This window comes from Passer montanus, unplaced genomic scaffold (genome assembly GCF_014805655.1).
Source record: "Passer montanus isolate IOZ18808 unplaced genomic scaffold, ASM1480565v1 scaffold71, whole genome shotgun sequence".
NCBI lineage: Eukaryota > Metazoa > Chordata > Aves > Passeriformes > Passeridae > Passer > Passer montanus.
In genome coordinates, this window is record NW_024372259.1 from 3,159,260 (window position 1) to 3,184,003 (window position 24,744).

General features: G+C 52.6%; 1 protein-coding gene across 1 annotated transcript in view; it reads right to left on the reverse strand.

The window, feature by feature from the left end:
• Positions 1-1,879: 1,879 nt before the first annotated feature.
• Positions 1,880-24,744, reverse strand: part of LMX1A (LIM homeobox transcription factor 1 alpha) — a 42,080-nt gene continuing 19,215 nt past the window's right edge. Inside the window, exons 4-9 of the mRNA XM_039730288.1 lie at positions 7,987-8,219; positions 3,324-3,493; positions 3,103-3,180; positions 2,932-3,001; positions 2,639-2,812; positions 1,880-2,040 (exon numbers count right to left, since the gene is read on the reverse strand). Coding sequence (XP_039586222.1) covers positions 1,880-2,040; positions 2,639-2,812; positions 2,932-3,001; positions 3,103-3,180; positions 3,324-3,493; positions 7,987-8,219 — 886 coding nt within the window. The remainder of the gene's footprint in view (positions 2,041-2,638; positions 2,813-2,931; positions 3,002-3,102; positions 3,181-3,323; positions 3,494-7,986; positions 8,220-24,744) is intronic.

The following is a 24,744-nucleotide window of genomic DNA, read 5'->3' on the forward strand; positions in this document are numbered from 1 at the left end:
AAAGACCATCCAGTTCCAACTGCCTGCCATGGGCAGGATTGTGTTTTCTCTCTCTGATGTTCATGGCAGGGGGTTGGAACTGGATGGTCTTTTAAGCCCACACTGTGATGGGGTCTATCATTCTGTGAATATTTGATATTTGATATCAAAAACTCACCAAGCAAAACCTTCTCACTCCACCCTACCCAAGACCTTGCTTCCTTCGGAGACACCTCAAACCCTTCCCTCTCCCAGTCAAGAGGACACAACCACGCAAGAAAACACCAGGCTTTTTCTTTTTTTTCTTTTTCTTTTTTTTTTTTCTTTAACAGAGAATTTTCTTTTTTTTGTCTTTTTTTAAATTTCATCTCGGTGCGTGATTTCTGACAGTGCTGTCAGCATCTCCCGCCGGGTCAGCCATCTCCAGACCCTGCTACATTCAGTGTCAGACCGGACGGCGGCGACCAGCCAGTGTTTTCAGCCTCACAGTCACTTGCACGTCTCTACGGGTTGTCGCTTACATCGCTTGTGAACAGCAGCACAAAAGGACACAACGCATGAAAACGAGAGTGGGGATGGGGTGAGGGCCACCTGAAGGCTCCACCCCAAGGAGAACTTCCCCCAGATTCCCGCAGGGAAAGGCAGGGCTGTCCCTCCTTTCCGCTTCCCCTGAGGGGTGGGGGCTTGGGCTGCAGCGTTTCCCAGTGCCAGGACACCAGCTCACACCGGCCTAGCACCCAGACTGGAGGATATGGGATGGGGTCGCTGGTGGAGGCAGGCTGGGACCTGCTGGGGAAGGGAAAGGGGATGTGGAGAAGCATGGCTGAGCCCCAATGGGCTGGGATGTCCACCAGCTCCAGCACGTCCACCCACGCTGACCTCCTGGACACGTCCAGCAGTGGGGACAGGAGCTGGCCACCACGCTGCCCACATCAGTCTGCTGGCAAAAAGCAGGTTTCTGGACCCAGCTCTGCTCTGTGTTTCAACGGCACCTCAAAATCAGTGGGGCAACCTGAGAACACGGAAAATAACCAACCCCAAAACCCAAACCTGTTGCCTGAAATGAACTGATGTTCCTTCCCCACCACTGGGCTTTTGCAACCTAAACATAACGTTTATAAAAAGTAAAATTATTTCCTCTTATAACTTAAGTGCATTGAGTATTTCCTTAAATATGGTTCACACTGAAAATAAAGTTACTTTTGCTGTACAGTAAATTTCTGATAGACTTAGAAATAAACTTTTTGTTGATACAATCTGGCAGGTGTGGCCGTGCAGTGCAGCACTCCCAGCCACACGGCTCTGCACGCACACACGCGCGTGCCCACACACACACACATCCACACACACAGCCCCATCCTCGGGGACAGGGACAATGCTAGGGGTTTCTAGCTCTCTATATTCACATGGGAACATCTATCTCAAAAGTCCCTATGTTTAAGCAGCAGGCACTCAAACTGGTTGAGGGAACAGAGTGGGGAAAAAACCAAACCCTGCAGCGACATTTTCCCCTCGTGTTTCCGCAGAGCGTTGTCAGCTTTTCAGATTTCAAAGCCCAGCTGATGCTGCAGGCTTTCCCCATGAAGATCAGCAGTTTGCTCTTTCTAAAGGTGGGATACAGCACTGGGATGCTCCTACAAGGATAATCCCCCTCTCCCTGCCGAAACGAGAAATTCGTGTCCCCGTCTGAAATTTGAAAATCCACCAGCCAGCTGCAAAAACCACTCCTGTCCCTAATCCTAGGCTCCTAAGAGAAACATGAAACTATGCAACCCATAACTTAACTCGCTCCTTGGGAATCCCAAGCTACAACATTATTTGACGGCATCCCAGCAGAGCTGCTGCCCTCCCTCCCAACCCCGGGAGCTCCGCGGCCCCTCCTGGGGGGACCACGCTGGGCTCAGGAGGTGAAGTAGGAGTTCTGCATGGAGTACAGGTGGTCGATGGGGTTTCCCACTCGTGCCTGGAGTGGCCCTGCATCTGCTGTGCCGAGGAAGCAGTCCCCCAGGTTGCTCAGTGAGGTATCGTCGCTGTCCAGGTCGTGGAAGAGGGGCTCGGCACCTTGGGAAGCAAGGAAGGGACAGGAGGGGTTCAGAGCCTGCTCCAGCACCTCCACAGTGCCTGGTGCCCCCAGATTTTGTAGGGATGCCTTAGGATTTTAGCTTTTGTGTTTTTCAAATCCGGTACTGCTTTAGTTGTAACTCTGAACTCCATACAGAGTGTCAGCTGCTGTCTTCACATTTTGGTCAAACAATTCCTTTGGGCCTGAAACTCAAGGACACCCCACAGCTTCAGACCCCAAAGAGTGTAAACAAAATAAAATTGGGGAGGAGCAAACTGCGGGTAAATGTCTTCATTACCTGAACCTGTAATTGGAGGATTAACCGCTGATATGTAAATGGACCAAACTTATAATTGTCTGAAAAACTCGTGACCATTGTCCATCTTGGGTGTAGCCCCTTGGGGAGGCTTTTGACTGCCTTAATGTACCTAAAGTCCCTCCAGTAAATATCTGCTGTTATTCTTTTAACTTTGTCTGGCCTCTGTTTTTAGTTAAGCCTGAAAAAGGCATTAGTAACACAAGGCTTCTGGGGATGAGGGGACCCCGCCACAACCCAGCATCTCTTCAAAGGAGAAGAGAGCATCCCCAGAGCCCTACCGTAGGGGTGCATGTGGTCTCCGGGCATCTGGGGCGGGGTGAGCCCCTGCCGGAAGGGGTCGGAGCCGTAGACACTCTGCTCCATGCCCAGCAGCTGCTGCGGCGGGGGCAGCGCCGTGTAGGGGTTCAGCATCCCCTCCAGCCCCGCGCCGCCGCCGCCGCCGTTCGACTGGGCTGCAAGATAACATCAAGATAAGATCAAGTCATTGGCTCATTTTTTTTGGGTGGCTGAGCTTTGCTGCGAAGCCTGGAGAGGGCTGGGAGATGGGGAAACCCGAATTGTGAGGGGGTACCTGAGCTCAGGCGCTGTGTGTTCTGCTGGTCCTGCTGCTGCTGCTGCTGCCTCCTGGCGAGCTTCTTCATCTGGAGAGAGGAAAGGGAAAAAAACAGAACGAAATCATCCCCTGGCCAAAGCCAGGAGGGAGGGAGCCCCGGCAATGGGTGCTGGCACCCCTGGCACCCACCTTTGCTCGCTGGTTCTGGAACCAGACCTGCACCACACGGACACTCAGCCCCGTCTCTGCCGCCAGTGTCTCCCGCACCTGGAGAGAAAAGCGACAGCGGCATCTCTCAGCCCACTCAGCATTCCAGGGGGACTTCAGGAAGGGTCAGATCAGCCAGGGCAAGGCCATGCTCAGCACCCAGGACATCCCCAAGAGCTGGGCGTGGGCTCTTCTCCCCGTACCTTCCTGCAGGGCTTGGAGGAGACCTCAAAGGACGCCTTGAACGCCCTCCGCTGCTGCGTGGTCAGGATGGTCCGTGGCCTCTTGGGCCGTTTGTGATCCTTCCCGTCCTCAGCGCCCTTCCCCGAGGCCTGGCCCAGCTTGCAGATGCTGTCCTCATCATCACTTTTGCCTAAGGATGAAAAAAAAGCAGGTCCTTTACAGAAAACAGGCGGCACACACCATCTCCAGCATGGTCAGAATAATCTGAGAGATTTAGAACAAGCTGGTGTTGGTGGGGATCCTGTTCTGAGTATGTGAGAAGCTGAGGTTTGGGAGTGGGGGAGAGCTACTGGCACTTGAAGTCTGTGACTGCTCAGCCAGCAGATGTGTTTTTGGGTTCTTCTTTTCCCCAACAGTCTGAGCAGCTGCAATGTGAAACCCTGGGACACCTGATTTTCCTTGACCAGAGCCAGATCTCTGCCTGCTTCACAGGAATCTCCAGCCAGGCCACAGCTGGGGACACGTCTGGACAGAGACAGACAGGTCACATCATCCAGCTGAGGGGCCAGCAGTTGTCAGGGACCACTGTGCCCCTGGGGGCAGGTGGAGACAGAGGTTGGGTCCCTCTTCCCAGGCAGACCAGGCTGGGGAGGTCAGGGGGATGGGTGAGCAGGGATGCTCAAAGAGGGCAACGTGTTAGAACCCCTCAAGAACCCCTCACAAACACCTCCTGACCTGCTCTACCATGGAGGACAACTCCCTTCAGAGCACAGACTTTTATTCATACATATAAGGGGCACCTTTCTGCCTGTTATTTCCTTCTTTCTGTGGAGTTTTAAATCTCCATGGACAGAAACCCAGGGTTTTTCAGCCTCCACCCCTCAGGTACTCACTGTGATGTGCTTCCCCGGGAAAGTGGACAGTGCCTCTTCCCAGCTCTCCTCACTTACTGCACCTCCCCTGCTGATGACCTTGCTTGCTCAGCCCACGTGGGAAGGGCTGTGATGCAGGTTTGACAGCACCTTCCCCCTGGCTAGCTATAAATCACTGACAGCCTTTTCCAGAAAGCTCCTCCAGTGTTCATCTGGGAAGGGCTAATGGAGCTGAGGTGCTGGCTGGATACGGATGCAGGCTCTGCAAGGCTGTGCTTGGCCCAAGTCCATCCCAGGGCTGCCGTGGCTCTGGGATGTACCAGGGAGTGTGAGCCTGGCTCTGGGTAATTCATGGGGAAAACAGGCCAGGTCAAACCCCACAGCAGGAAAGTTTCAATCCAACGCCAGCCCAGGTGGGAATGGGGAAAGGCGGGAGCAGATCTCCAGGGAGAGGGGAGGCAAAGATCCCAGAGGAGCAGCAAGAATGCTCTCAGGCACCAGTTACCTCTCCTCTCCACACTACTGGGCTCTCTCCTGGGCTCCAGCCAGGAAACCTTCCCTGTTAGTGGGCAGGGAGAGCTCTTGGTGCTGGCAGTCCCCAAAGAGCCAGGAGCTGGGTCTGGCCCTGGGAACCACAGCCTTGCTCTGCTCCAGCTCCCTTCCTACTCACAGCACCCCCATGACACTCCCACACCAACAGGAAGGACAGACTGATGTTTCCTTGCACGTCCCAGCTGAGGGATGCCACACTGGAGCAGGTGTAAGACCCCTGATGAGGGCAGGCCCAAGCTGTGGAGCCTCTGGTGGCTGATGGGGCTGAGCAGGAGCTGCTGCTGCTGCTTCCTTCCCAGTGCCAGGCCCCTGCTGGCTCTCCTGAATGCTGAAGGAGTTTAATTTTGGATGGAAAGGTAGCCCTTTTTACAAATCGTGGGAGAAGAAATGTCAACTGGTGCCTGAACCCGTCTGCACCCGAGCATGAGGTCAGCTCCCCACTCCCCTCCAGCCCAGGAGGAGCAGAGCCCAGCACGGCAGAGCCACAGGCTCATGGGCTCCATCAGGTCCATGATGCTCAAAACCCCCTCCAAGGGGGAAAACCCGCTCAGAGCAGCCTCTCCAAGCCCTCCCCCCGCCAACACCTGCTCCCCAAATCCCTCCCAGTGTCAAAGGGAAAGAAGGAAAAGTGAAGCCGGATTTGGCGGGTTATTACTTTTAATTAACTCTCCCTTTCAAGCCTTTCCCCACTGAGGAGGGGGGAGAAATTAATGAGTGTCTGGGGCTGCCCTGACGTCACCTGGGAAGGGGCCGGGGCGATGGATATTGTGGATATTGTGGATATTGTGCGGCGTGCCCCCGCTCCGACCCGCCGGGCCCACATCCCGCCGCCGGGGCCAGGACATTCCTCGCTCGGGAGGATTTAGGGAGAGCAGAAACGTTAGGACGTTTTTAATTGGAAAGCAGGGTCCTCTTTCAGAGGGGCTTGTTTACTTAGGCTGGGCGGCGGAGGCTCGGGGGAGGCAGTAATTGAAGCGAGGGTTTGGGAGATTACAGACAACATATGGCTCGCTTTTTATCTGCGCTTTCTCATAAAGTGGCCCTTGGTGTGCGGCGGCCGGGGGGAGGGAGGGAGAGAGCCTGGGGGGCTTCAAAGCAGCCGGGGAGGGACAGGGAAGAGGCTGGAGGAGCTCATCACATGCTGCTGGTGAGGGGCATCCCGAGAGGGGACAGCACCCTGCATCTCCTGGCACGGCACTGGGGGCAGGAGAAGCCAGCACGCACTGAGCATCCACCAGGGATGTGTACCTGGGCTGGTCCCTGCTGTGTCACTGTCCCCAGAGCCACGCAACACAGCTGGGAGCCAGCAGAAGCAGACAGGGATGGTGGTGGGGACAAGCTATGGGGTCTGTGGGGAGATGGCAAGGGCTGGGACCCCCCAGTCAGAGCCTGCCAGGCCATGTCAGGGGCTTTGGGTTAGGTTTCTCATCAGCCAAGGGGTTGCCTTGCCCTTTTGACTCCCACACTGGCCCTTCACATCCCTCAGGTCTCAGCTGGAGTTTCCACCAAAATAAGTTTTTCCCCTGGAGGTTTTTGCTAAGCTGAGGCTCTTGGTTTGGCCGGAGCTGCTGGCACTGGGGCTGGACCACAGGCTGATGAGTCGCTGGGGAGGAAAAGCTCCCCAACCTTTCCCCAAATGCCCTTTTTCCCCACTAGGAACAAACCCAAACCATTGTGGCTGAGCTGCTTTCTCTTCCGCGTGACATCTCCTCATTGGTTCCTATTTTAACTGAAAAGGGTTTGTATATCCCAAAGGAAAAAATAGTAATTCTTCAATCAGTTAAGGACTTTCCCAGGGCTAAGGGAAGAGGCAGTGCCAGTGGGCTGGATCCTCCTGCACTCCTGCCTCTTCAGTTCCTCCAGTGCAGGACCACCACTCACCAGCTCCCCCCAGCCACCTCCTCCCATGGACTCACTCTGATTTTTAAACACTGTTAATTGCAAGGAGGAAGGAGTTTTTTGGCCTGAGCAAGCAGGGTTGCAGGGCTCACACAGAACCCACACAGCCAGTGCTGCAAGACAGACGGGCTTTTGCTGCAGAGGAGCTCAATATTAAAGAGAAATACAGGCTTTGGGCAATTTTTGCTCCCTATCTATGAAAACCATCCCCATCCCTTCACAAATCTTTTCCCAGTTACAGCACTCCAGTGACAGAGAGCACCAGGCTTTGTTGTGTCCGTGTTTCACACCTTATCAACACACTCCTAATCTTGATTTTTACTTTTTTTTTATCCAGTGCTTTGCTCCAGCAGGGAAAAGACAGCCCCGTTTGCCCTCCCACCACAGCTGCTGGCAGTCTTTTCCAGAGCAGAGAATTTCAAAGGTAAATCCTTTCCCTCCACAAAGCACACTTTTCCCCAGTGAGGGATTTTAAGGGGAACTGAGAGACTGGTGAGGAGCAGGGCTCTGTGGGGATGGTGTTATCCTGAGGATTTTGGCTAGCTGATCATCAGATCATTTCCATCCTCCCAGTCCCCAGCACTGGGCTTTCTCACTAAACTTGTCTTCCTGGGAAACATTCAGGTTTAATTTGCATTGACTGCAGATAACATTTTTTAATGCTGGTCTGATGCTCTGAGCAACCTAATGTGACTGTGACACCCTGGCTGGAGCAGGATGCTGGCCCCCTGCCCACTTCCAGCCACAGGGCCACCTCTCCTGCGGCCCCCTCGGCTCTGCAGTGTCCCCACAGTGTCCCCATGATGGGTCAGCAGGCTGGTTCCGCCCATCAGCTGCCTCAGAAGCTGCTGGGGACACAAGGTTTGCAGACTCCCTGCTGCCAGCTCATGTATCAGCTTGTGCCTCAGTTTCCCCTTGTTATTAAAAGGGGTGACTATGGCAGAAGCAGCTCCCTTCTCGTTCTCAGCCTTTGCAGGGACAGGAACAGGGACAGGCAGGGACACTGAGGCACAGGGGAGGAACAAAGGTTTAGCCCAAGGTTTAGTCAGTGGCCAGCTCTCCCTGCCCCATCTGGGGAAGCTGCACACCCCTTGGGTGGCATGCTGGTGCTCTGCACAGGCCAGGAGCACAAACCCCTCCAGAAATGAGCCTTGTGAGGTGGGATGGTCACAGAGCATCCTCCAGCCCTGCAGCCCCTCACTGCTGAGCTCCCTGCTCAAGCCCTCACCACAGAGGAGCCTGGAGGATCTTACAGAGCTCATCCCCTCAGAAGTTCAGGGCAGCGAGCCCAAACCAAGACCCCCGAGGGGCTTGGGAGCGGGACCAGCCAGGGAGACGCCGGGCGCGGGCGGCCCCTTACCAGAATCTGACAGAGCCGGGCTCACCAAGCTCAGCAGCTCCCGCTCCTTCTCGTAGTCGCCCTTACAGAGGAGCTGCCCCTCCTTCAGCACGAACTCGTCGCCCTTCTGCAGGCGCCGCTCGCAGACGCAGCAGCAGAAGCAGTGCAGGTGGTAGACGCTCTTCTGGGCGCGCATCACCAGCTCGCTGGGCGCGATGGCCTCCAGGCAGCCCGCGCACTTCACCGCGAACAGCCTGCGGGACAAGCGAGAGGACAGCCTGCCGTGACACCCCGTGGGGCTGGGACAGGGCATGGGGGAGCCGGGGTGGGGAGATGGATCAGCACAGCGGCGCCGTGTCACCCCCTTGGAGCACTGAGGGGCTGGGGACAGCGGTGATGGCACTGCGCAGTGACAGGGGACGTGCTCTCGGTGCTGCACACTCATCCAGTGCCAGTGGGGTCAACTTTAGTTACTCAACGTCAGTGCTGCTTTTGGGTCAACTTCAGCAGTTTTGGGGCTTACCAGGTGCTTACCGTAAATGTGGTCAAGTGATGAAGAACCCAACACCCAGAAAATAAAAGTATCAAACCAAACAGCCCAGGAACCACCACCACAGGACAGCACCAGCTCCACACGAGTTCTGTCAAGCTTACCATATGTGTGGTCAAGTGATGAAGAACCCAACACGAGAAAATAAAAGTATCAAACCAAAGAGCCCAGGTACCACCACCACAGGACAGCACCAGCTCCACATGGGTTCTATAAAGCTTTCCATAGTCAACATCAGTGCTGTTTTTGGGCCAACTTTTCCAGTTTTGGGGCTCACCAAGTGCTTACCGTAAATGTGGTCAAGTGATGAAGAACCCAACACGAGAAAATAAAAGTATCAAACCAAAGAGCCCAGGTACCACCACCACAGGACAGCACCAGCTTCACAGGAGGTCTACCATGCTTTCCATACATGTGGTCAAGTGATGAAGAACCCAACAGCCAGAAAATAAAAGTATCAAACCCAACAGCCCAGCTACCACCACCACAGGACAGCACCAGCTCCACATGGGTTCTATAAAGCTTACCATACATGTGGTCAAGTGATGAAGAACCCAACAGCCAGAAAATAAAAGTATCAAACCCAACAGCCCAGCTACCACCACCACAGGACAGCACCAGCTCCACATGGGTTCTGTCAAGCTTTCCATAAATGTGGGAAGTGATGAAGAACCCAACACCCAGAAAACAAAGGTATCAAACCCAACAGCCCAGCTACCACCACCACAGGACAGCACCAGCTCCACATGGGTTCTGTCAAGCTTTCCATAAATGTGGGAAGTGATGAAGAACCCAACACCCAGAAAACAAAGGTATCAAACCAAACAGCCCAGCTATCACCACCACAGGACAGCACCAGCTCCACACCAGTTCCATCAAGCCAACTCCCCATTGTCACCTCCCTCCGGCTCATGCTGAGACCCAAGGAGATGCTGGAGGCAGCATTGGGGTCAGGGAGCTCATCTGTGTCTCTCCACGAGCACCAGCAGAAAGCATCCCCACCCTCCCTCACCCACAAACTACCCCATCCCTCTGGCCTGGGTCACCCCATCCCCACTTGCACAGGAATGGACACACAGGAATGTCTAATGTATCATAAAAATCAGGAATTTCATAATAAATATCATCACAGAAATCAGAAACACATCAGGAATGTCTAATATATCATAAAAATCAGGAACTTAATAATAAATATCACCGCATAAAAATCAGAAACACATCAGGAATGTCTAAAAATCAGGAATTTAATAATAAATAAAATATCACAGAAATCAGAAACACATCAGGAATGTCTGATATATCATAAAAATCTCCAGGACAGCAAATCTGGGGTTAAGGCCAGTGCCAGACTGAAGACTTGATGTGTCAAAAGGAAAAGGAAAAGCTCAGCTTGTTCCTTGACATTGATGTGACAGCGTTTGAGGCATCCCTAATTAAACTGTTCCCAGGTTTCAAGGCTCTGGCTCTAGACTTAAAAGCCAATAATAATAACAACAACAGCAATAACACTTTAGGTTGGAACAGAGCTTTTCTCTCTCCCAGTTTAAATGTCCTTACTGAGAATGAACAATGATTTACAGCTGGGGAAAACTGAGGTGAGAGGAGCAGAGGTGGCAGCATCAGTGTTGGCTTCAGAGGACTTGGGGGCACCTAGAATTAACCTTAGGGCCAGATATTTTCAGTAAATGGGATGACCAACAGAGATTTTTGAAGGTATCAAACCAGAACCTCTTTGCCACACTCAGATATTTGAGTTCTTGGCTCGGACATCACATAGAAAAAAACCCACTGTTTACCCAGTCTTGTCCGAAATATCTGTGGGAACTGGACATTATTATTCCCCTGTCTTGGTGACTTTGGCCCAGAAAGAGAAGTCAAAAGTCAGCACACATCCTGCAGAGGTTACCTCCGAGCTTTCAACTCCCCCTTTTTTTTTTAGCTATCACAAAACCCACATAGGAAATGTGCTGAATCAGCCCCGTTCTGACAAGCAGAGGACCAGATATATGCAAAACCCTCACAGGAAAACCATCAGAAAATAGGGATTGTTTGAAAACGTGCCTATTTCCTCCCAGGTTTTCCCCAAACAGTGTTGGCAAGCACAAGGGTCTGGTGCAACACTCTCCTCTTGCCAGCCAAATCCTGGGCAAGCTCAGCAAAACGTGGCATTCCCAAAGAAGTAGGAAAGGGGTGTTATAAAGCTTTTGTCATCACCACAGAAAGTGGGAAATCATCAAATAAAAAGGTTAGGGAGTTCAAATTGCCATTAGTAGCTTTTATTTTTCTACATTCAGCTTCAATTCCCCAGGTTTACCTACAGCTGCCTGTCCCTAAGGTGTACTTCCAACATCCTTGTGACTGCCCTGGGAAGAGGGGGCTGTGCATTCCCTTGAAAGCATCCCTTCTGAAGGGTCATTTTTTCTTGTTCCAGCTCAGACATACACTGGCTTGCATTAATATTTCTGTAGTCACTTCATCTTTAATTATGTCTCTTTTATGTCAAAGTGGAGGCTATTTGTATTCGTCTGGCAACACATTCCCATCCTGTTTAAATGATGTTTAAGCCCTACCTGTTGGGATTACCAACTGCTCTCAGTAATAAAATATTGATAAGATATTACATTACTGCCGTCTAATCTCCAGGAATAAATGTGCCCAAAATTTGTTTCCCAGGTACTTATTAGAGAGCCACAAACCTTTGCCAACCAGGCACAGCAGCACCACCCCAGCAGTGGATGTTTCCAAGCCCAAAGCGTGCTGCACAGCAGGAAGGTGTGAGATTTTGGTAAATGGCTGCCTGATATCAGAGACTTAAGCCATTCCTTGGTTGCTGAATAAATGACTTTATTTCCAAAGCAGCTCCCACTGAGGGAAGCCATTCAGTCCAGGTGTCTTTCACTGCCCAGTGCAGGACTCCCCCATCCCTGGGCAACGTGAGCTGCAGAGAAATCCTCATAAAACCTCCTCCACAGTATGAAACCTAAAAGAGCTCCTTACAAACACACAATAAACTGAGACCTCAGGCACTAAAAAGTCACAGGCATTAAAAACACAATCTGGCACAGTTAGTAATGGAGAGAGAGCAAAGGGTCTTGCTGGTGTTTCAACTCCCCTGAGATCAGCCTGGACCCTTGAGATCCAGACTCTAGCAATTAATTTAACATTTTAGCCTGAGTGAGACACACCAGCCTGGTTCCACAGAGGTTTTCCTCCATCTCTGGGACCTTCAGCTGCATGCCCAGTTCTCTCCTGCTTCATTTATAGCATTTTAGGGATGCTTTAATTCTCAGTAGGGGTTTCTTTTGCCCTCCATAAGCTGGGGTTCCAAAGTTAAGTCGGGCCTGACTGGCAGCACTGGGTTTGTTTAGCCAGGTGGGAAGCTGGCCAGGGATGCTTGGTGGAGAACCAGGCTGCCACCAGCAGCTCAGTAAACACCTCACTGAAGCACTGACAGTGACTATTTGCAAATAAAACCAACATGCTCAACTTTAGGAGGAACTGGAACAAAAAGATAGTGAAGTGAGCAATTTCTATCACCACACATAGCCTTTTGTGTCTGATCTCAAAAATATTCCTATTCTTGGGGGCTGTTTTGTTTTGTTTTGTTTTGTTTTGTTGTTTGGTGGTTTGTTGGGTTGTTTAAGTTTAGGTCTCTTTTGAAATGACAACCTGCAGTTTTGAAGCTGAAAGGGACTGGTGGTGCCTTTCAAGGAAAATCTTGTATTTGCATTGTATTCATCTGTATATCATTTTCATCCTGTTTTGAAGCAAAATATTTGGGCATTTCCAAAAGCGCAACATTTCTGGCAGCATTAGGCGTTTCCCCCAGGATGCAGCCCCACTTCTCCGTGCCATTCCTCCTTCCCAACAAAGCACCCCAGACCTCTCATCTGGAGTTTCCCATCCACGCGGCATCACCAAAACCTAAAAAATATGGCCAAAGCCACCTCTGGGATGCTGCACCCGCATGCCCTGCGATGGCTGGGGTGCAGCATGGGCAGCCCCGTTTCCCAGCAGAGCCAGCAGCTCCTCTTTCCCCCTTCCCGTGGAGGTGACAGGCTGAAAGGGGCCGTGATTGACGGGCGCTTCCCGGCTGCTGTCTGTCTGCGTGCCCCGCATGCAAACGCGGCCCCGCGGAGCCTCCCGAGGCGGGCACGCCGATATTAAATCCTGACGGACAAACCGCAATCGCCGAGCGTTGCGTTGGTGAGGCAGCTCTGCTTCCCTCCCTGCCTGCACCAGGGATGTGGTGAGAGGGGCAGGGGCAGCTCCTGAGCCAGCCCACAGGGGCAGCATCCACAGGGATGTTGGGTTTTCCAACACACCTGTGCACAGACCTGCCCCACTCACCCCACGTTGTGATCAACAAATTCGCAGCACCCAGGATTCCAACAAATCACAGATCCTGATTTGTTGGAATCCTGGGTGCTGAGAATTTAAAATTTTCTCTGCTGAAGGGCACAGACCCACAAGAAAATACTAAACTGGCACTGACCAACCTGTCAGGAGGTACTGGGAGCTCCAGCCTGGCCACTCAGAGCCATCTCCAGATGATGAATCCCACCAAGGCCACGATCCTGGTGTGGGGATGAGCCCAGAGCCATGCACAGCCCAAGGGGGGCAGGAGGAGGCTGGCAGTGAGTGCCAGCAATGAGCCAAAGGGAGTGAGGACACCAGATTGAGTTATCTTGGCACATGGTCATCTTCTCACCCACTGCCACTCGCTGCAAGGGGGGACATCAGCACCGGGTCCTCGAGAGGCCGGCAGTGGAAAAATGCCACTTTGCTGTCAACCCTGCACCCGTGGCTTGGGAATGAGCAACTGCCCTGCTGCTGCTGGGCTCACGTCACCCTGTCCCTGCTCCGACCCTCACAGAGCCACAGGAGGGGGCAGAGGGCATGGACCACGGCCAGTCAGGAAGGGGATGGTGACAGTGAGGGCATCCCCCAGCTGCAGCCATGGGGCACCCTGTGGATCCTTGGCCCTGGCAGGAGGGGTGCTGGCACCATGGCAGCGACTCAGAAAGAGCTGAGTCCATCTCAGTGCTGTGGAGAGCAGGCTGGCACATACTGGGCATGGGGAGCACAATCCAGAGGGCAACTCCACACCAAGGATCACCTCCAAACCCACACTGTGTCTCCAGGCTTCCAAGCTGATGGAGGAAAGCTCCCGCAGCCACCCTCACTTCCCTCCCTGTGCACCCCAAGCTCTCTGGTGGGACAGAGCAGGGATGTTTTCCCCGGGGCTCTTCTCCTGACCCTTCCCCGTCTCCCAGCTCCCTCCCCCCCGAGGCGGACAAGTGTTCGCTTTACTGCCTGGCAACGGGGCCGGGGCTAAGCTTGCTAAAATATGAGTGTTTTTTGGCTGGAGTACCAGAAGGCTGCAGTCCTACAGAGAGAAAAAAATTGAGCACTCCATGCCATGGCTCCAGAAAGGGGGAGAATTAGGTTTCACACCGAGCAGGCTGGACCATGGCATTCTTTAGTTAATGCTTAACAAACGCCCAAACAAAAGCAGCCAACTTCGCTGCATGTTTGTAAAATGTATTCTCAGCAGATTCAGGTTTATTGGAGAATTCGCTCGCTCTGCAGCAAGTGGCGTTTTCCTTTTTTTTTTCCTCTTCTTTAATTTCCCTTCTCTTCCCTCCCCCCCAGGCTCAAGCCCTTCTCATTCCTGCTGCCTGAATGCATCTTCCAACACTTTGAGGGGACATGGCAACCGAGCTGAAACGGGCTTATTTCACCCCAGGGGCTGATGCGAGCTCGCCCCATGGCCCTGGGGTGCAAGCTCTCCCCGGGGTTCAGCTGAGCTGCTGCTGCCAACAGGGAACAGGGAGCCCAAAAAGCCCAGATTTGTCCTCTGGCAGATTCACCCCTGGTGAATCACTGATTCCCCTGGCTGGTGGCTGTGTGCTCCGAGAGGCCAGGAGAGCGAGGAAAAGAGGAGAAGCCTGAGAGTCCTATTTTTGGCCTTTTTTTCACCTAACCCAGCTCTCTCAGGGTCCTAACCCAGTGGTTCTACCCCATCCAGCATCCCACTGTGCCATGCATTCTCAGAGAGCCCATCATGGCAGAAGATGCCAAACAGCACAGCTTGCTCTCAAAGGCAGAGCCAGTACTGGGGATGGACGAGGTGCAGAGGAGAGGGCAGCCCCATCCACGGACCCAGAGGCTTTGAAGAGGTTAAATTATGGGGTCTGTGCATTAGTGTTCTACTGGAGCATCCCTGAAGGAGCTGCTCTGATGCAAGCACCGGTCCCATGAGCAGGTCCCATGTTCCCCCCAGAGGACACCGGTGATGAGGGACATGCTGGGGAGCTGTGGCAGAGAGGAAAGGGGGGCAGCAGAGGAGAGGGGGTTGATGCTGGGCTGTTCAACCCTCCTTCTGCTACATGGGCACCATCCAAGCTTTCCCAGGAAAGGGCACCTTTGCCCCTGACTCCTGGATGGGGTCCAAAAGTGGTCACTTAACACCTCCCGGACCCTCCAGAGACCACAGCAGGGGCACTGCTGCTACAGTGATGGGGTTAAGTAAACAGACAAACGAAGCCTTCCCAGTGAGCAGCCACTGCCAAAACACACCAGCAGCCCTCCCCGTGTCCAAGTAAAAGGTGGAGCAAGTGCACATCTTCCAAGGCTGTTCTGTGTTGCTCTATTTCTGATCAAGGGCACACTAATAAGACTTTCACCAACAAGGTCCTACAGCAGCCAGGAGCCTGATAAAAAATCCTCTGCTCAATGGCAGGAACGGCCAGAAAGTGATCTCCTGAGCAAGGCCAGAAGGCCAAGACCAAGAAGCTGATTTTCCTCCCCATTTCCCTAAAGACCCATTTTTTTTGTGTCCCCCCACCCTCAACAACAGCATGTAGCATCAGACAGGGACTTGGTCCCATCCCAGCACTGACGAGGAAGCACCAGGTTTTAGAGGCACAGGTAGGAGGGGGAGAGGCACACACAACACCACGTCCAGGCCCAAATGCCATCCCAGTGAAGCCAACCCAAGGATCAATCCCATCCAGCCCACAGCCCAGCCGTCCTGCATCCAAGCGATGCATCTCCCACCAAGCTGAATTTTGAGCAGCGACCCCCCTCATCCCTCCCCATGCCCCCAAGAAAACAAGGATAATTGAAAAACCACAATATCACTAGTCAAATTTAATATTGAGAGTGAGTGAGCGGGAGCCAGAGGTCAGAATTAATTACACCCCACCATATTTCAGCACGCTGCCGCAGCTCTGTGTCCTTTCCTTGGGGAGCAGTGCTTCCACAGAGAGGTCGACAGACATTATTAGAAAGGACTGATTTAAACGTACCCCCAGGAGCTTTTCAGCTTGTCTCTTCAGAGCCTTTGTTTGTACTGAGATTAATGGAGAGGCAAATGATGGAAAAGCAAAGTCACCAGGAGCAGGAGGATGTGCCATTGCTGCCGCCACCACCCCAATTTGGCTGGCTTTGTGAGCGGGGCAGGAATAACCAGGAGAGAAGGAAACGCTGTTCATGTCATTCATTTTGTGGATAAAAATGTGAAGATCTCAAAAACTGTTCTTTTTTTTGTTTGTTTTCCAAGAAAAAGATATCCTGGCTGAAACCTCCTGAAGGTTGGCTTTCTTACCCCCTTGGGGATTTTACACACACACTGGTTTTTTGACATGCTGTACCACCGTGGGGGAAGGAGTTATTTTCATTCTGCTCCAGATTAATGTACTCCTCTTGCAAGTCATTATATTTGTTTCTGATTTTTTTTTTAAACCTCCTGTGATGGAAAATGAATACAGACACAAACCAAAATTAAACCTTTCTATTTTCCATTCAGATTTTCAAATGGAGAGTTATACAAAACAAACAAACAAAAAAAAACAACAACAAAGGAAAGATAGAGCATTCCGATCAAACAGAAATCTCATTCCTTGGGCACAGCCAATTCTTTACTGGTTCCAGCCCTGAACAACATGATCCACATGCAAGTGAGCCATGCTCCAAGCAGAAGAAATGAGAAGATTTCCAGTCCTTTCCAGCCCCAACTCCCTTGTGATGCCACAAATTCACCTCCACCTTGTACCAACAGGTTCAAAAAGGGATCAGGCAAATCCAGGGGACTGAGTTCAACACCTGCCTGGACCCACAAGTCCAACCTCACCTTTAGGACCCCCCAAATCCCAAATCCCCCAGGGCTCCCCGGCCTTGCGAGGCTTTCCTGGAGCATCCCCACTGAGGCCAGTGCGGGTGCACCGGGTCCAGCCGGGAGCCTCGACTGCTCCCGAGTCTCCTAGGCTACAATCAAGGCTTGCCTTTCCCTTTATTAAACAGAAACCCCACGTTCCCCCCAAGGGCTCTGGGAGCATCCAGGGATGGGGCTGCGGGAGCTGCCGTTTCCCAGGCGTTTGACATTCACCAGGGGTGTTTGCGCCGACGTGCCGACGCGGCAAATTCTCATTAGGAGGCGGCCAATATCCTGTGGAGCTTCCCGGCGCTCCGGTGGCCATAAAAATCGCTCGGCTGTATAAAAGCCAAACAGAGTAAACTCACTTGGACACAGGGAGCAGCTGCTTCGGAGCAGCTCGGCAAACAGAGATCGGCGAGAGCGCACCGGGCGCTGCCGGCAGGGAGATAGCGCTCTCCCGCCCCGCTTATTTCTTGCCTTATCTTTTATTTCCCTCACCCTCGCGCAGGGTTTTGCATAAATATCATCTGCGTGTGTTGTCAAGTTGTTGGGATGGGGTTCAGGGTTTGTTGGGTTGGGTTTTTTCCTCCCCTCAGCAGCATCTCCACAATGGGAAGCAGCTGCTGCGGCTAACGGGCTGCTCCGGAGCAAAAGCTGCGCTCGCATGGAGATATCTCAGAAGAATCATCCTTCATACATAGCTCCGTGCACTAGAGAGCACTATAACATGTGTTTCCATGAAGTTTGTTAACTACTCGGCTAAACAAGCGTGCTGGAAATGCCAGAGGAATATGCTCTGGAATGAGTGGAAATACTCGTCTGAAAAGACATTAAATTTAAGCCATCTTTTTTTCCCCCCCGCCTTCCTAGCTCTGCTGAGCTCATGTTGCTGCTCTCTCCTGGTGTGCTCTCAGGATGGGGTTTTGGGAGAAACAAATGTTTGGGGTGTGTTTTTCAGCCTCGTGGCACTTGAGACAGGGATGAGATAACAGATGATGGTTCCATGCCATCAGTAGTCTGTGGATGCAGAGGCAGAGCCAGTCCAGCAGCTCATCCTCTGTGATCCCTCCAAGAGACCTGATCCCAAAATGACATCTCACATGTGGAAAATCAGAGCTCTGCCTTTCGTGGGCCTGAGCATCAGCTTCTGGGAGGTACAGAGCATCCTAGAGGGGCTCAGTCCTACAATAAGAGCAATAAAACCTTGGAAAAATTTGACTATTAAGAGTTCAAAATTTCCTTGAGCTTCTCTAGAGCTTTTTTCTCTTCAGTCTGAGGAAGTTCACGTTTTTAGCCACTGCTCTCTTGAAAATTCAGTAATCCACCAATGCAAATCCAAACCTCTTTTTCATTTCTGTGTAGTGAATGCATTTCAAGGTGATTCCAGTATCCCCCTGAAAAGGCTCTAACTCATGCCAGTAAATGACACGACACCTCAGATCCTGACACCTATCAGAAGGGTCCATATCCATCACTGGGGGAAGATGTTCCAATGCTCCAAAGGCTCCAAAGTGGCCTGAAGATGCTCAGCAATGGAGCTGGTTAAGAGCTTCCCCATAAAATTATTTTCCTTTGTTCTACTTGCTCTATTTTATACTTGCTCTGTTTATTTTATTTTTATACACATATATATGTATGAAAATATATACATATATATATGTGTGTACATATACATGTACACATATATGTGTGCATGAGGTATTTTTTTCTGAAAAATCTTAGCTTTACACAGAGATTTTTAAATTCAGCCATGAGCCTAAGTTCAAGTCACACTGCAGGGCTGTGCCCAGGGATGCTGAGCCATCTGGCAAAGAGGGACTCGGGTGCTTTGCTCCATCCAGCCAAAGCCCTGGCTGGATGCCATCTCACCACTCCTGACCTAAAATATTTTTCTGAAGCTTTTTGATCTAAAAAAACATGTATTTTCTCTTTTTTTTCCCCCTTAACAATTTGGATTTTCACACCAAGGAGTGCAGAGGCACCAGAATGTCCTTCCAGGCAGGAACTATTGATGCCCTTTCCCACATATCCCACAGCACCCACAGCCCTCCCAGTGTGTTCTCATCACCAGAGAAGGCTGAGCAGGGACATGGCAGCAAAGAGCAGAGACCCCTACAAGAGGAGCCAAGGGTGCTGGGACACCCCTGTCCCCTGTGCCACCACTGGGTTAATGCCACAGTCATAGCTGCAGGGGCAGTGCCCAGCTTGCCAGGCTACCTGAGACAGGTCCCAGCGCTGTCAAGGCAGCAGGATGAGCTTTTGATGAATTGGATGGCAAAAGCAAACATGCTTTCTCTAGGAAACGGGTTCCTGCCACTCGTCTGCTCAGGGTTATCTCAGCATCGGGGGCAGCAGCCCTTCCCAGCAGCCTCCCTCGGCCGTGGAGGCAGGATATTACTTTGTTGCTTATTCATTTTATTGCTTCTCCTTTCTAAATATTTGCTTGGCAGGGGAAGGATTCCCTTTACACCGTATCTGTTCTTACAGGTCAATTGAATTTCTGGCGCTCTCAATCCCTCTTTCCCTCCAATTGCATTTGCAAAACAAATATTGATTGTACCAATTAGCTGCGAACCCCTCGCAGAAGATATCCCAACACCTTCATTCAGGAGGAGGCTCTCCCAGCCAGTGGATGTGCCACTGGGATGGGAGCCCACTACCAGAGGGGCAATGCCACAAATTCCACCCCCAGCAGCCAGAAATGTGTCCAGGCAGGAGGATGGACCTGACCAACTGACAGGTTCTTGCCAAGTCACATCCTTTAAATGAAAACAATTAAAATTAAAGGTTTTTCAAAACGTCTTTAGGGTTTGCCTGTGCAAAGGTGCTGGGCTTTTCTAAGCTGCCTCACCAAAAGCAACAGACACATCCAACCCAAGCACCCAAGCACACTTCATCACACTGGTTTCACTGCTCTGGGTTTCATCTGAGACTTCCTTCAAAGGTTTTGTGAAAATCTACAACTGCCTCAGAGAGAAAGGAAAGACACCTCGGTGGATAAAACAGCCTTAAAAACTTGCTGGGTTTTGCTTTGATGAAGCCTAAACAAACGTGAAGAGAACAAATGAGATGACTGGATTGTACAGCCACAGCAGGGATCCTCCACCCTCACACTCAGAGCCACCAGCCTTTGGTGACTCCCATCTTCTGCCAGCTGCCACAGGGACAGGGATGGCAATGCCAGCCCCGGTGTCCCTCCAGCAGGAGCTGTGACACAGCCCCACAGCTCCCAGCCCACCGGTGGCCACTTGCAAAGCCTTCAGAGCACACTGCTAAATGTGTCCTGCCTGTGTCAAAAGTCACAGCCCAAGGCAAAGGCACAGGGGGTGATGGATGAGCTGATGGATGAGCCAAGGAGGTGGGACATGGATCAGCAGGACAGGGGCTCTGCTGCAGCAGAGCAAGAGGCACTCTGGGCACAGCACTGGTCCATCCCAGTGAGCATTCCCAGGCTGCCAGGGATGCCCAGCTCTGAAAAAGCCTCTTTTCCCAGGTGCCACCCTCAAAACAATGCTGCAAATCCCAGAAAGCAGGGAGAGCTCACATTCCCTTCCACATCCCCTGCAGCCCAGACTGCCCAGCCAGCCCTGGAGTGCAGGACTGGCCCAGCATCAGGGAGAAATGCTTTCTCCCCCCAAAACAGGGATACTTTTTTCTCCCCATTTCTCTGAATCACAGCTTCACAGGTTCCCACTGAAGCTCTGGGGTAAAATGAGACAAGAAGACAGAGCAGGGCCTCCCCATACCAGGCCAGGGCACCCGGCCTGGTACCCATGGGGGGTCAGGTCACCCCAGCAGGCTGGGCTGAGGCCAGGACAGAGCTGTGGATGTACAAGATGCTGACACACAAATGTGAGCCAGCCCCATCTGATGACAGCATGCACACATCCAGCAACCCGGGGTGGAGGGTGGGAAGCAGATCCTGGTTAGAGAAAGGAGGGACCAGCCACAAACCACTCATGCTCCTCTGCAGTTTGGACAAGCATGAGGCTGTTTGGCTCCATGTTTTGGGGCCAGGCCCACATCTCTGGTTTAAAGCAGCTGAACTGAGCCCAAAGTTTCACTGAGTCAGCCTGCCTGGAGCTGGTTCTGCCACCAGGCTGTTTCATCCCAACATGAAGCCAATGTTCCCCTTTGTGGCTACAAGGAACTCGGGGCCAGAGAGAGGAAGCAGCCCCGAGGGCTGCCAGCCCCCAGCATTTCACCTGAAATGGGTGACAGTGGGTGCTGGAGGCCCTATGCCCCCATCTTTTTGCACTTTTCCCCTGATACCACCTCCCATTTTAAACTGATCTCCATGGGTTGCGCCAGGAATGGGAGCTCTCAGGCTGGCAAGTCCCACCAGCTTGGAAACGACAACACAGAGGCAAAAAGCTTGGTATTTACCCTCAATCCATGTCAAATGACACGATGGGCAAACCAAGGTCAGGAGCAGTAATTTGTTTTGCCAGCCTGTCTCCCGGACAGAGCAGAGGCAGCCTGAATCCCCCTCCCTCGCATTAAGCAACACGTGTGCCCCACTCCCTGCTGGTGGCATCCCTCAGAAGACGTCACCATGCCACCTCCCAGCCCTGCTGAACCCTCTAAAGGTCAGCACCAAAGGCATGTCCACCACATATGGTTATTAGTTCTCCGTGGGTCCATCCATCCCTCCACTACAGCTGGGTGAACAATTCACAGCGCATAAATTTATCTAGCAGATCTCAGCCCACGTGCTGTTTGCTAACAGTCTGTAGAAAGGCTATATTTTATCCCTTTGGGTTTCTTGGCCAGCACTCAAGCTCCTGACCCTGATTTATTCGCAATGGGTCAAGAGCCACATTTCATCTCCGCAGGCCACGTCTGCACAGAGCTATTCGGAGCACGTGGCTCCACGTCCCACAGCAGCGCCAGGACACCTCGGCACAAGGCAGCCCCAGCTCCCTGCAGCACCTCCCCGAGGTAACCAGGGGGTTTTTGTGTTCAAAAATAGGCTCTGCGGGGGCAAACCTCGCCTGCCGAGGACAGCGGGGCCGGAACAGGCGGCACCTCTCGTGCGCACGAAGGCGGTGAGAGCTCCAGATGCCGGCCGGGCTGGCTCCCCGCCTGTCCTCGTCCCTTCTCCCCATCTCCTGGCCTACCTCTCTGCCTATTTATAGGCATGGGAGACCTTTGCACAGCGCCCCAGCAGCCAGAGGGTTGAGTGTATAGGCGGGATGGCAAATGCCAGCCTTCGACTTTCCAAAATCCTTTCCCTTCTGCCTCCCAAGGGAGCTGCCAGGCAGAGCCAGCCATGGCCCTGCCTCTGAGACAAAACCTTGGGGCCAGCTAGGAAGTGTCTCTCAGAGCTGCACCATCACCAGCGTGGCCCTGGGGGGTTTATAAAGCACCTTGGGCTGGGTCTCAGCGAATCTTTGATAGGGGAGAAATCTCACTCACACACATGAGCATTCCTCTGTGAAAACAAACCAAAAGGTGATGGGAGAGGCACAGAGGAATCCACAGGATCCAGGGAAAAACAGTGAAGCATCAGGGTTAGTACTGCGAAGGATCGGGGGAGCATCAGCCCTATCTGACATCTTCATTGGCAATTGCAATTAGGGACTAATTACCATGTTAATAACATTCGTAGAAGATAATAAACTAGAGAGGATGGAAAGGAGCAAAGCAATCTGAAGGGGACCCTGGAGAGATTAAAAAAAAAATAACAAAGGAAATTCAACTTGGAAAATTGCAGCTTCTGCAGTTCAGGGAAAAAACATCCGGAGCAGATGCTGCGGGAGGAGGAGGAGGAGGAAGGCGGGAGCAGGGAGGCAGAAAGAGGCTCGGTGTGTGAGCACAAGGGAAGGCAGCCCCCTGCTTCCCTGTGAGCCAGGCCCTGGGGTGGGAGGAGAGCAGCTTGCATGGCTTCACCAGGCACTGGGAGAAGGAGCAGCACCTCACGGTGGCAGAGCATCCTGCTGGGGTGGGCTTTTCTTGGAGGAAAAAATAATACAAAAAATATTATCCCAAGCAGAACTACTGAATGAAACTTGGCTTTACCTGGAGCTGTTTCCCCTCACACACACTGCACAGACACCTCCCCTCCTGGCTCCCAGGGGGATTGGTCACACATGGGAGGGTGAGAGGTGGCAGAGCTGTCACCTTTCCCCTGGGTGGGCAAGCCCAGGGGACAGCAGTCCCATGCTACAAAAGGAGAGCCCACACACCCCAGCTGGACATGGAAGCAATTCCTCTCCTCCTCTACAGAGCTCACAGTGCCTCCAGCTCTCAGTGCTCAGCCTCTCTGGACCAACATGATGTGCCACATGTCCCTGCTCCCTGCCAGGCTGAAGCCCCCCTGATCCCTTCTGTCCCAAAAACTCCCAGATCTGCTGGTGAAAACTGCCCCATGACTGTCTGATGGGACATGGGTGGACCCTGAGGGTGGCACACCTTGGTGATTCCAGTCCTGGCTACACTTAATAGTGAAATAATAGAACTGTTTTCTTGTACCAAAATCCTGTAATTACTCAAATGGAGCATTTACAAAATGAGGTAAGCAGAGGGCCTTTCTTACAGGGATCCTCACAGACCTGCACCTCCTGGCACAAACCACGTGGGAGCAAAACCAGGCAGGGTGCAAGCACCCACAGTCAGCAGGGTGCTGGGGAGGGAGGGTGGCAGCCTCTCTCACTGCCCTGGGTGTCCTAGGAGACACAAAGTACACGGCATGAAGCACTCCTCCAGCAACAATCTCCACAATTCCCATGGCAGGAGGGACTTTGCCCATCCCCGAGATGCACAGGGAGCTCAGACAGGCTCTCCTGACCTTTGCAGCTCTGCTGCACCAACAGCTCCTCGTGCCAAACAAAAAGCAGCAGCCAGCAGGACTGCAGGAAAGGGCTGGGCCCATTAAAACCCCCTTCATCCTGAGACACAGCTGCTCCTCTGCCTCTCAGCTGGAGCCCTGCACCTCCAAACTCCCCAGCTGGACATCCCTGGGAGTGCCTGTCTCCTCTCCCAGTGCCTGATAATCCAGGCAGACCAACCAGGACCTGAGTCACTGTCACTTGTCCCCACTGCCTGGTGACAAGGAAGGTCACACCAGCCGTGTCACGGCGTCTCCTCCAACAGCTGCTGTCACCCCGGATGTCTGAGCACTCCTGCCCTCCCCTGGAGCATTTGGAGGGTTTAAAAGTACAACCAGTTCAAAGGAAAGCCCAAATTCTAACCCCCAGGACCAGTGCTTCAGCATGCAAAACTCTGGGCTGTGCAGCTGCCCCACACTGGGAAGGGGCAAGAGTTTTATTGCCCAAAGGGGAACTGAAGTGGTTCCTGATGCTTGAGTACTTGGAGGCAGGCAGGGAGGAGGGGAGAAGCTTTTCCATGATTTGTGGGCTGTTCTCAGGCTGACCCTGCTGCCAGGTCTTGGGCAATTTGATGACTTTTGTTGCAAACTGGAAGAACAGGAGACATATGTGAAGGAGGAAACTTGCATTCCTCTCGCCTAAGAAATCCCTTCTCACTTTCCCCCAAATCACACATACACCCAATCCCAGCCTCTCTGGGCTGGCTTGGACACCAGCTCCCCTCCCACACCCAGATGACCTACTCATCCAGAAATGGCCAGGGCCTGAGGCTGGGGCGTTATCCTCTCCTCCTTCCCTTCCCATGTCCTGCCTGCACAGCCCTGCTGACAGCCAGGGCAGGCAGGGGAACCCTCCACCTTCCACTGCTGAGCCAAGCAATGGAAAACACCAGAAAAACACAGCCTGTCCCAGCAGCATCATGCAAAGGGAACCCCAGGCCCCCAAAATTCACCCCACCCCTCTAGAAGCTGCATGCCAAGCACCTCCACACCTCCTCCTCCAGAGATGTCTCCAGTGGCCTGCAAACATGGATGTTGTATTTCTCTGTCCCTGTTCCCAGAAAAAAAATCCACACCTGGCACTCCCTGCCTCTAGGAATGGTGATCCCCCAAGCCAGGCAGGGCTGTGACTCCCTGGGTGGTTGGACACAGTGATGGGACACACCAGGCCTTGATTTCTTGCCTTGATTTCTACAGCACCTCCCCTCCCCAGGCGACTCCTCTGTGCCTGGAAGTCTT